At 37.2% G+C, this 13617-nt stretch overlaps 1 protein-coding gene across 3 annotated transcripts in view; it reads right to left on the bottom strand.

The window, feature by feature from the left end:
• Positions 1-261: 261 nt before the first annotated feature.
• The window catches only part of LOC125670938 (E3 ubiquitin-protein ligase MARCHF6-like), a 29422-nt gene continuing 16066 nt past the window's right edge, over positions 262-13617 (bottom strand). For all 3 annotated transcript variants that reach the window (XM_048906413.2, XM_048906421.2, XM_056140375.1), the window contains 12 exons: positions 13334-13537; positions 11531-11581; positions 11336-11436; positions 10699-10882; positions 9807-9977; positions 8960-9029; positions 6832-7013; positions 6350-6484; positions 6172-6261; positions 3999-4131; positions 2772-2907; positions 262-2530 (listed from right to left, as the gene is read on the bottom strand). In XM_048906413.2, coding sequence (XP_048762370.1) covers positions 2452-2530; positions 2772-2907; positions 3999-4131; positions 6172-6261; positions 6350-6484; positions 6832-7013; positions 8960-9029; positions 9807-9977; positions 10699-10882; positions 11336-11436; positions 11531-11581; positions 13334-13537 — 1536 coding nt within the window. In that variant the 3' untranslated portion in view covers positions 262-2451. The remainder of the gene's footprint in view (positions 2531-2771; positions 2908-3998; positions 4132-6171; positions 6262-6349; positions 6485-6831; positions 7014-8959; positions 9030-9806; positions 9978-10698; positions 10883-11335; positions 11437-11530; positions 11582-13333; positions 13538-13617) is intronic.

Here is a 13617-nt window from a genome sequence, read left to right as displayed (position 1 = left end):
CGAGGTCCAGCAACATATACCATCTCCTTCTCTTACTAAACTGCTTATGACCCAAAGTTTTTCACAACCCTCACCCAAGGTCACAGAACAGTTTGGTGCTCATGTCAAAACTGTCTTTGTAAAGCAACATTATATGCTTATAATTGGCACAAGCTTGTATGAATGTGGTCTTTATCTGAAGTCTGTCCCACTTGGACAAGCATGGCATGGAATATCAATCTGAGGCCAAGAATGTACAGAAATAAACCACTCAACATTTGCTTGGGTGTAAGTTTATAATTTTTATTCATCATTAAATTAATAAACAGAAAACTCTCCACTTGTTCCTTGTAGAAACCAGGTGTTTCAAACCAGCTAAGGGGAACACTAGAAAGTTTGATATTAGAAAAGTTTTAAATGTCCATTCCATTAGGTTTAAATCATGTTACACAATTACATGTAAACAGGGGTATATACACTAAATATGAGAGTCCTTTCACAATTGTCTGAGAGAAGCTGGGATAACTAAACCCTGGGGAAAAATGAAACACATACAATATTTGGCACAATAACTTTCAAACAAAATAGATGAATGGTAGGGGGGGGGGGGGGGGGGGGGGTTGTGATGTAGCAACTTAGTGATTAGACATCATAGGATTACAAAATCTACTGTCTCTCCATCCTTGCACTTCACTCTCACTCTGCTTAAGCTGATGTATACAATTCACCAATGGAATGTCTAATTCTCCACAAATTTCAAAATAATCATTTGTGGAATACACATACATAATATTTAAATACATGTACAGTGTATTTTCTAACTAAATAAATGTACATAAAATATACTGTCTGTTTCCTTCTATAAACTGCACTTTAAACAAGTGAATTTTATACAGAAAAATGTGTCTTGATTCTTACGCATTACTCACAGTTTTGTCCTATTAAAATAAAAATCCTGGATCAGTTCATTTTAACTGATTTTGTACTTATAAACAGGCAAATAGAAAACTTGTCAATGACAAGATCTCAGCTCTCATAAACTCAACACTTTGAAAAATTATGCAATAATTACAATAGTCTATCCATAAAGCTGTTCATATGGGAACAATTTTTGGTCCATATATACTCATTAAGCAGTTAGAAGTTTTCACTGCTAGTATATATATTACTATGTTCGTGTAAAGGTATGTTTATGATGCATATTTATCCTTTTTCATTGACAAGTAAAAATGACGCATTCTGATTGGCTACCACAACCACAACACAAAGCTGAAGCCGGGGGGAGGGGGGGTGTATCATTCAAAGTGTACACTGTTGTGTTACTTAGGAAATTGTGGACCTTTAAGAAACAATCCATTCCCTGCATGAACTTCCACACAAAACGAAAGGGATGAAACTACAGTTGAACTTTGGTATCTCCGACATTGGTATCTCGGATACAATGGACATGTCAAAGTGAGTTGGACGTCCAAACTACGTTTTCTTTATGTATTTTAACCTTAATATCTCAAATCGTCTGATATCTTGAAGTTTTTTCAGCACCATTGAGTTTGAGATATTGAAGTTTGACTGTATATCGGTCATGTACTGCGTGGGTTTGATGGCAAAGAGTGGGAGATTTACTGGGGTTGTATTTCAGTACATCACATGACCTCCGGGTGTTCAACATGGGGTGCAATTCCCATCCTGATTAGCCTAACATTACAAACAAAGGCAACAAAATGTGGCAAATTGGCAACAACTCGGTAGTAGCCATTATGAGATATAGTTATGTACACTCGCCCATCCAAACATAATGTAAGGACAGATGTATTTACAGCTTTCACACATACTGACAAAATGAACAGCACACAAAAAAATATGACATCATCACAAAAACTGATGACATATGTATGTACACACAAACACACATATTTATCACTCATCTTATAATCACAGTAATGAAACTTCTCTCATTATATACAGGTATAGCAAGGTACTTGTGAATTCATCACAGGTCCCATTCATTGAAACAAGTTTTACAACATACTCTTCATCCATTCCACACTGATTACTCTCGCTAATAAGAAAAGTGCCAAGTCTCTACAATTACAGGAAATATCGTATCATAAATAGTGGACTGGTCACTGTTACATCAAAAACTATGTGTAACAGGCACGCTAAAAAACGTCTGAAATTACCGATAAGTTCAAAAAAATTATACAATATGCAGAACTTCAAAGTAAATCATCTAAAAAAAAAAATGTGCAGCACTTTAGTGTATTAACTACCAACACAGGTTCTATCCTTGATAGAAGAGTTTTGAATCACTAAAAGTCCTCATGATTGGCTTGTGATTTATCATCCTGGTGACTTGAACACACAATGTAAACTGACTTTTTCAGCAATGATTACTGTCCATCAATTTAACACCCTTCATGTTTCCCTTTCTTCCTGTAATTTTTATATTTATTCTAAAACAGCTGTGGAGATTTAAGAAGATGGCATCTGGGGGACAACGTTGGCAGCTTTGTGTGGTTCATAATTGACTAGTCTCTGACCAACTAAATACCTACAATATAAAATATATACATGTACTGCAAGTCAAAACTTCTAAATCACTACATACCTACAATGTATAATATATACAATAACCACAAATTAAAGTCTTTCTGTAATATTTACATTCTAGTCAGTATGTTTTAAAATCTATTTTCTTAAAACTTAACCACAAAGAAAGAACCATGATGAATTCGTGCACCTTTACACAGAATCCCCTTACACATGCACTACTGTCAGAGAGAAAATCTTACTTGTCATTTTTGATGTGCTCATAAAGTCTTTTAAACTGGCGAATTTGGAATATTAGAATTAATACACAAATAATGCAGGCAAGAAGGAATGGGTAGATTCTTCTTAAAACCAAGTTCTCCACCTCGAACGGGAAACCTAGAAAACAACCATATCATCATGTCGACCCATAAAGGCCTGCTTTTGTTTGTGATCATATAAACTTTTTATTCTGTGGAATCATCAGATTTCAAAGGGGCCCAATTATTGTGGGTACCCCTATCCCATGAATTTCAATCACAACATACACAATTTATGTAATGTTTCAATGTGCAGAAACGATATCAATGAAAGTGCATCCCAACAAAAAAGTAAAATATTGACAACCCATGAAAATTGGCCTCAGAAATTTAAATGATTTCATGGTATGTTTGTCACAATTTCGGAACAACCGACGTAGAGAAGTGACTGTACTCCGATAGACGAATTTCTCCGACAAGCCTACAGAACGGCCCAACTTTGTCAAAAATCAATGGAGACACATATAGAGGTGTTACATTATAAATCCTAGAAAGATTATTAAAATGGAAAATAAACAAAAATCAGAAAAGATTATACATTTAAGAAGAGATATACCGACGAGAATTCAGCCTTACCTAGGAATGGGACTATGCTCCTCGACACTACGTACAATGAGAGGTCAGCCTTACCTAGGAATGGGACGATGCTCCTAGCCACTACGTACGATGAGAAGTCAGCCTTACCTAGGAATGGGACGATGCTCCTCCCCACTACGTACGATGAGAAGTCAGCCTTACCTAGGAATGGGACGATGCTCCTAGCCACTACGTACGATGAGAGGTCAGCCTTACCTAGGAATGGGACTATGCTCCTCCCCACTACATACGATGACAAGTCAGCCTTACCTAGGAATGGGACTATGCTCCTCCCCACTACGTACGATGAGAAGTCAGCCTTACCTAGGAATGGGACGATGCTCCTAGCTACTACGTACGATGAGAAGTCAGCCTTACCTAGGAATGGGACTATGCTCCTAGCTACTATGTACGATGAGAAGTCAGCCTTACCTAGGAATGGGACTATGCTCCTAGCTACTATGTACGATGAGAAGTCAGCCTTACCTAGGAATGGGACTATGCTCCTCCCCACTACGTACGATGAGAAGTCCGCCTTACCTAGGAATGGGACTATGCTCCTAGCCACTACGTACGATGAGAAGTCAGCCTTACCTAGGAATGGGACTATGCTCCTCGCCACTACGTACGGCAGTGAGAGAGACATTCCAAGCACTCCAATGACAGGAGCACATAACTTTGTCAGGATAAAACGAAGATTTATGTTCCGAATGCCATCATTGTACACCTAAAATATAAAATGCCACTTACAAAATAAGGAATTGGACCGATAGCATATTTTCAATCTACATGTAATTAAAATTGGATCCTATGATCCACTCATCTACTATCGCTACACATGGGATTTCCTATGTATAGCGATAGTAGATGAGCGGATCATGGGATCTAATTGTAATTAGATGAAGTATATTTTATTCAACATGGTGATTATATTTGGAGTTTATGATGGTACAATTGCACATTTGGTGTATACTGCTAATTTGATGAAAACTGAAAAATAATGTACCTACAGGACAAAGGCTTAAATGATTGTTAAAAAACAACAAACAAATTAAAGGTCTTATACATGGTTACTATTAAAAAAAACCATGGACATAGTTGTCATGCTCTGAGCAAAGATGTAATTTTTGAGTGAATGCATTTGTGATATTCCTTCATTTTATAGACACATCAAAACAAAAAATGAAGTATGGAAGGTCAAAGGTCATGTTAGATGCCCCTTCAAAGCAAAGACATTGATCAGATAAAAAAGCAAAACATGACTGAGGTATAACAAGATCCAATAGTAGCTTAAATTTAAAAGGAAGGCTAGTTCATTTTTTTTTGCAATTTGCAAATGTACAGCAACACGATTAGCTACATGTAAGCCTAGTTTTAAACACGATTAGCCACATGTAAGCCTAGTTCTAAACACGATTAGCCACATGTAAGCCTAGTTTTAAACACGATTAGCCACATGTAAGCCTAGTTTTAAACACGATTAGCCACATGTAAGCCTAGTTTTAAACACGATTAGCCACATGTAAGCCTAGTTTTAAACACGATTAACCACATGTAAGCCTAGTTTTAAACACGATTAGCCACATGTAAGCCTAGTTTTAAACACGATTAGCCACATGTAAGCCTAGTTTCAAACATGCAAAGTCTGTATCCCATTCAAAATTCCTTAATGCTCAAAATTTCTTTTATTCTCTCCAACCAACCATTCTTAATGATACAAACATGTTCTTTTAGAATGATGATGACATGAATCCTGAGTAAAACTTGCTTACGTTCAGCACATGCATTAAAAATATAGAGACACCCTGGGTTTTTTTGGTGGTTGTAGGTCACTGTTACCACGGCATACAGTGGGTTGTTAGGGTTATCTTCTAAAATTGCCTGTTCATCATCTGACAGCCCAACTTAAAATTCCAGTAGAGATTTTAAAAAAATGGTTATTCATTTCTCAAATGAAATTTGATAAGAGGGTTATGTAAAATCCAAAAATGTGACATCAAAGTCATATGCAAGGCAAAGGTTAACAATGATATGTGGGTTTATTTCTCATGCTCTCACTAAAATGTACATACAAGTACAAGTACATATTTTGATAGGAAAAAAACCTTCTATAGCTAATAGCGAGCAGCAACGCGACGAGCTCGCTCCAATGATTACACAATTGAATCACGTGTTTGCTCTTCAGCTGAAAAATAATGGGGACTACCCATAATGCTTCCGGAAAAATGTCACCATCACTGCGGTATAATTCATTGACAAACCCGTAGATAAAACAAATAAATAGTTTGGAAAGTACTATAAATGATTTTGAATTCCAGGCAAGTTTTCCCATACCTTTGTACATATTGCTGTGGATAATTTCTTGGTTTGAAAGAGAGAAAAAAATTGGCAGCTAATGATGTCACAATGCACTATTTACATCAACCGCGTTATATTTCCCGCATTAAATGATGCCTAAAGTCATGCTGCAAGATGTTATGGGTCTTCGCTCGTCTCAACGGTCACACCGTAAACATATTACAGAAATAAGCCACATGGATGGACAGAGGATGAATGACAGACAAGATTAATGCTATTTACATCACAGCAATAGAAATGTCATCGCTGTGTTCAAACTGACCAATCAGGACAAAAATGTGTAACCAATCTGTACTATGAAACGTGTTACTGATCCAATGCACAGAAAAATCTGCTGAAACAAAATATGTAATTGATCCACTGCACTGAAAAATCAGAAACACAAAATGTGTAGTTAACCTACTCTCACCTGCTCTATGACCCTTTTAAGCCACCATTGGGGCCCCATCATGGTAACAGCAGTCACGATTTTGGCATGTAGTACACCAAGTGCCCAGTCCTGTTAAGAGACGTACACAATAACCAGTGGTGGGAATCTCATTTACTTCTTTTACAAATTCAAGTTTAATGTTCAAATCAATTCATACCTGCCATGGGAAAAATATGGGTGATTGGTCTAGTGGTACACGAAGTGGTGCTACCACCACCAACTCGAACAACAAACCAAGTAATAATGGCACCACTCCAATCAACAGGAGAGCCACCAGAATGCATTTGGAAGCCTGAAAAACAAATGAATACAAAACATGAGTACAATAGAAAGTATTTATACAGTAACAAATTCCCTAAAAGCAAACAATACAGCAAAAAGCACCCCCTCCCAAATTTACATCCAAAATCAATCATAATGGGGCTTCCTTGTACCCCCTTCCTCTTTTTTTCTTTTTTATTATTTAAATTGCTTGTGAGACAAATGCGAAGTGTTGAGCTCTCTCAATCCTAAATTTCCTCCAACGGGACTGCATCGATCTGAATAAAATTCATTTCGGACCCCTTGAAAACATCCTGGATCCACCCCTGAACATTCTTAAAGTTTTTTGAATTCTGACTTGAATTAAAGGTGACTTACCAGGAACACCCACTCCTTGACCTTGTTGAGGATGACTGAGGTACCCTGTGGGATCCAGTTGTACAAAACAGTTCCGATCCGGAGGACGACCCAGCAGACATACAGACCACAAGCCGCAGTGTAAAGTTCATGGACCTTGGCTTCTCCCATCCACAGGGACATCAGCTTCCGCCCCACAAATACTGTAAGATAAACATCAGCAATATCAACATCCGCCCCACAAATACTGTAAGAGAAACATTAGAGACATCGGCTTCCGCCCCACAAATACTGTAAGATAAACATCAGCAATATTAACATCCGCCCCACAAATACTGTAAAATAAACATCAGCTTCCGCTCCACAAATACTGTACGATAAACATCAGCAATATTAACATCCGCCCCACAAATACTGTACGATAAACATCAGCAATATCAACTTCTGCCCCACAAATACTGTAAGATAAACATCAGCTTCCGCCCCACAAATACTGCACGATAAACATCAGCAATATTAACATCTGCCCCACAAATACTGTACGATAAACATCAGCAATATTAACATCTGCCCCACAAATACTGTAAAATAAACATCAGCAATATTAACATCCGCCCCACAAATACTGTAAAATAAACATCAGCTTCCGCTCCACAAATACTGTACGATAAACATCAGCTTCCGCCCCACAAATACTGTACGATAAACATCAGCAATATTAACATCTGCCCCACAAATACTGTAAAATAAACATCAGCAATATTAACATCCGCCCCACAAATACTGTAAAATAAACATCAGCTTCCGCTCCACAAATACTGTACGATAAACATCAGCAATATTAACATCCGCCCCACAAATACTGTACGATAAACATCAGCAATATCAACTTCTGCCCCACAAATACTGTAAGATAAACATCAGCTTCCGCCCCACAAATACTGCACGATAAACATCAGCAATATTAACATCTGCCCCACAAATACTGTACGATAAACATCAGCAATATTAACATCCGCCCCACAAATACTGTAAAATAAACATCAGCTTCCGCTCCACAAATACTGTACGATAAACATCAGCTTCCGCCCCACAAATACTGTACGATAAACATCAGCAATATTAACATCTGCCCCACAAATACTGTAAAATAAACATCAGCAATATTAACATCCGCCCCACAAATACTGTAAAATAAACATCAGCTTCCACTCCACAAATGCTGTACGATAAACATCAGCTTCCGCCCCACAAATACTGTACGATAAACATCAGCAATATTATCATCTGCCCCACAAATACTGTAAAATAAACATCAGCAATATTAACATCCGCCCCACAAATACTGTACGATAAACATCAGCAATATTAACATCCGTCCCACAAATACTGTAAAATAAACATCAGCAATATAAATACCCCCAACATTTATTACCGTATGCCTCAGAGAAATCTGTCAATCATTTTGTTGTGTTTTATCAGTGGTATAACACATCAGACAGGAATATTTTCAGTAGTGTACACGGCTTCCTACATTAAATACCCTCTCTGTACTTATTACACGACTTCCTACATTAAATACCCTCTCTGTACTTATTACACGACTTCCTACATTAAATACCCTCTCTGTACTTATTACACGACTTCCTACATTAAATACCCTCTCTGTACTTATTACACAGCTTCCTACATTAAATACCCTCTCTGTACTTATTACACGACTTCCTACATTAAATACCCTCTCTGTACTTATTATGCTTTAGTACATCAACCAACAACAAAGACTTCCAATTCTATATAATTATCATCAAATGAATGATTTATGCAGAAGCCTTCATACATATTTGATAAATCCGTAATGTGTTTCATAAAACAAGTGTAACAAACGCACTGTTTTACAATGGTCAATCAAATCTGATACATACTGAACCGCAAGAGAAACGTTGCACATACTGATATGTGAAAAAGCTTTAAAACGAAATCATATTCAGCTGAAATAATTATTTCAATATATCAAAATAAGTTCATAATAAATAAATCCTACAAAAGTTCATTATAAACAAACAGATTTGATCTTCTTGAACGTTTACAGCATGTTCAACATGTGACATTTGTTTTGTGGTTCAGTATTTCAATACTATGTACTCACCGGGTAAAACTAAAGAGACTAGACTCATAGAGAAGAGAGTGAAACACAGACAAAGGACAAGCAGCACAATCTGAAAGATTCACACATACATATTTAGTCATTCTGCAATATTTCACAAGTATTTCATAAAGTGTACATATTTAGTCATTCTGCATTATTTCACAAGTATTTCATAACATGTACATATTTAGTCATTCAGCAATATTTCACAAGTATTTCATAACGAGCCATTGCAGTGCAAGGAATCTTGAAGATCATGGGCCTCAACATTCGTCAAAGACAACTTGCTTTAGTTGAAAAAAAAGAATCTTAAATCTTAACACACTATAAAATGTTTCATCCATTCAAAGCTTGTATCATTAAAAGGATTTAGGTTTTTTAATCAAAATAATAAAAAAAAAATTTCCCAAGAAATTGTATTTTCAAAAAAAGTCCAATGCTGATGGAGGGTGGGTGGCATTTTATGAACAAACTTAAATCTGTACTGCATGAGGATGCTTGAATCTCACAAAGCTATTTATATGACACAATTCTGCTTTACTATATCTGAATTACCTCCCTTTATCCCTCCATTTAAATAAGTTGAGACTCCTTAACTCAAACTTAGGGACGATTTGTGTCACAATTGGCTGAAACTGATCAAGTGGTTCTTGAGAAGTTGTAAATGTGGAAGGTTAAAATAATTATAAACCTTCTGATGTTCACATGTACATATCTGTGTGAAAGCCAAACATTGACCAGAAAAACTAACAACTGTTAATCATCGAGAAGAAGGAAACAATCTGGTATCAATGAAACAGACTCTCAGCGTTATTTGTAATACATCACACCATAGCAGAAAACTCACTCTGAATGGGAAGATTTGTGGCCTCTTGTAGGACTGGAACCCGGTTGGTCCCCCTCCTTGTAACATAGCAACATGGGCTGCTCTCAGCCCCCCACCAGCAGGGGGTGGGGCAGGGTTATTGGCTGCAGCTGGTTGGGGTTGTACAGCTGGATCCCCCTCAACAACATGGTCCTGTGAATAACAAAAAAAAAAAAGGCATCATAAACTTTCACTTACAGACATTAGTAAAATAAAACTCACTTCCCATGTCAATTACTGTCCTACAAATTATTGAGAGTTTACAACCAATAGTTTATGCTGTAAAGCTGAATCCTCATATAAGGTATATGTTCTGAATGACCTTGACCTCTCCAAAATGACCTTGATATAAAAGTCCCCTGTCCCAAGGAATATTTGTGATCAATTATGATCAATTTCTGATAATATGTTTGGGAGATATGAACTTTTATATCAAAAACTATTAAAATAAGGAACTTTTATATGTTCTGAGTGACCTTGACCTCTCCAAAAATGACCTTGAGACCTTGGTCCACAAGTCCTTGTCCAAAGAAAGGAACATTTGTGATCAATTATATCAATTCCTGATGAAAGATTTATGAGATATGAGCTCGTACAGAAAGAAGGATGGACGGAAAGACAGACATACAAATGACTACAGTATATTTATGCTCCTCCAAAATTTTTCAGGGAGCATAAAAATTTGTTGGGCAAACTTACAAGTCACAATGCCTTTGTACAAGTTACTTAATGCATCCATATCAATTCACCCTGGTGTAATGACATAAAAGTATACGTCTTTCAATGTACATGTATATGATATATTAATCATTTCCATACATAGCCATGAAACAAGAAGAGTGCAGCGTTTCCATCAAAAAGTAAATTAATTTACCCCATCCTGTAGTGGCGCGTCTCCCAGCAGGTACGACCGAAGACCCAGGAGGTATGCCACGCCCACTGTCCAGCCACGAATCATTCCCTTTAGCCACATCCTTGTGTGTCCCTGTTCTAACAATGCTGGCAGTACAACTTGTAACAGCAGGAGTTCTAGGGAGAGTTCACTGACCGGGGCATCGCTAAAACACAACAGACAGAGTCTCAATGTCATAAAAACAGCAAGGGGTTCTATGGGGAGTTCACTGACCGGGGCATCACTAAAACACAACAGACTCACTCTAAACACAAAAACTCAATGTTAATAAAACACAACATAAAATATTGTCCAGCTCTTGCTAAAATACTGCCCGATTCTTGGTAAAATACTGCACAGCTCGTAATAAAATACTGTCTGGTTATTGTTAAAATAACCTGAACATCATAGAAATCTGACAATGTGAAGGTTTCAATATTTACCTGGATACCACAGAAATATGACTGAACATTTCAATATTTACCTGGATACCACAGGAATCTGACAATGTGAAAATTTCAATATTTACCTGGATACCACAGGAATCTGACAATATGAACATTTCAATATTTACCGTGATACCACAGGAATCTGACAATGTGAAGGTTTCAATATTTACCTGGACAGCATGACATGGTAAGGTAGAAATGATGAGAAGACTTTCCTGATGACTCGGGCTGGCAGCCACAGCATCAGTAATACAGTGCTTCCAAAGATCACCTGTAGAAACAGAAAGTAGGATGTGTCAACAAAATAAGGATGTAGATCTCCCATCAGAACAGTATACGACTGTATGTACTAAAGAGTAACTTACGACTGATGCTAAAAACCTCCGGGCGTGTCTGTACACAGGTAGGTGTATCATCTACAACAGAACAACATTTTTATTCTCGTGTATATTGTAGTGTATGTAAGTAAACAAATTCAAATCATGTGTAATCTATTATTAAATTTTTACCAAAATTGTCATATTTCGTGCTTGGTTTTTATTTTAACAAGAGCACCGCTTAGCAGAGCATCCCCGCTTAGCAGAGCATCCCCGCTAAGCATCCCCTTGTGAAAGGAAATTTTATGAACATATGGATTATCCATTATTTAGATATAAATGAGGAATGTGGTCAACTTCTTTTGTAGGAAATCAAGATGCATTATTCTATACTTCTATACATGTTATATATATATCATATATATAAATATATATATATGATGAGAGTAAATATGAAGTATTCATCACATAGAAACTACTTTCTATTCATATATATCTCCTTTATCCCATCCCTGCCTTTTTCTGCTCTCTCTTTCTCTCTTGCTCTCTCTCTCTCTTTCTTTCACAGACCAGAAGAGGTATCTTAGGTTCCAAAATTTATTAAGTGGACAACACTATGTATACCAACTGACCAACAGACAGGTGCAAAACATCTTGGAGGGGGGTGGGTGCATAACATGAATCAGTGGTTGGGCAGTTTCCTTTATTTATAGCAGAAAAACATCATGTACCCTCTAAAGTTTGGTCATTTACCTATCTTACAGTAATACATGCATAAGGCATCAAATCTAACAATTTTCACGAAACCAACATTATTTTTCATGAGACGGGACAAAATCCCAGTGATGAGAGATCGCTGAAGCTTGTCACATGTCTTTTTGGTTTCATGAATTACGTACATCCCAAAGCCTCGCAGATTCATTCTGTATTGTTAACTAACACGAGTGGTCATGAAACCACGATGTTCAAATTGCGTTTATGAAATTATTTCAATTACTCAAAGCTGACGAATGTCACTTTTAATTTATACACGCCTCAAGATTTGTGCATGCTAATTTTCAATGATACAATAACATATGAACACAAAGTTAGCTCATCAAATTAACTGACTTTGTGCACGCTGTCAATTATATACCAGGATTCATAATAGTTCAATACTTAACCCTCCCTCCCCATTCACAAACTATTCTAATTTCACTTTCACTTTATCCGGAAGTCTGTATTGTTAACTGGTACATAAAATCCCAGTGTTTAATCGTTGAAATGACGCAACATTTAAAAGAATGTTCCACCAATTTACTTGAAAATAAATAGGGTTCGTCCTCTTACAATGCCAGAGAAGAATGCGACGTGTGATAATCCTTAGTGCAAGGGTTCTTTTTAAATTTTACCAACATGCTGTAATGGACAAACCCACACATACATACAGTAGCGATGCTATATCCCCTTTGCCACTAGTTGCACGAGGGGGATAATAACATTGAGCAACTACCGATGTTTATACCAATGACATATCAACTACCAATGTCTATACCAATTGCATATCAACTACCAATGTCTATACCAATGACATATTTTTGATAGACACATTCACAAACTTGACAAGTAGTATGAAGAGCACCAACCCACTGTAATGTGGTCAGTTTCACAGAAATTCATCAACAAATGTATCTAAATTCCAAGTCATACCAGAACAGATGGAACTGTTTGATACGTATGTAAAACTCCTGTACATTGCATTCCGAGTTCTGAGAATTTCTTACCTCCTGTATTGGGTTGAATTCTGGGTCAATAAGGTTTCTGAGGAACAAGAGGACCCCTGGTCTGAGGACCTCCCTGAGAATTTCTTACCTCCTGTATTGGGTTGAATTCTGGGTCATTAAGGTTTCTGAGGAACCAGAGGACGCCTGGTCTGAGGACCTCCCTGAGGAGGAGGATGAAGGAGGCAAAGTAGAACACATACACCATCCCCACCAACCAGTGGATAAACATGGAGGTCCCTGGAGCTGCATGGAAACTGGTCTTCCTGTCCTTCAGCGTAGCATCGAACATAGACTGCAAACCACAAAGACAATCAACATAAGCGGGCTTCCTGACTACATTCAGAATGGCTGAATATCAATAGCTATTAATGA

Source organism: Ostrea edulis, chromosome 1 (assembly GCF_947568905.1).
Source record: "Ostrea edulis chromosome 1, xbOstEdul1.1, whole genome shotgun sequence".
In the NCBI taxonomy this organism is placed as follows: domain Eukaryota; kingdom Metazoa; phylum Mollusca; class Bivalvia; order Ostreida; family Ostreidae; genus Ostrea; species Ostrea edulis.
This window is presented reverse-complemented; position numbering and strand designations above follow the sequence as displayed.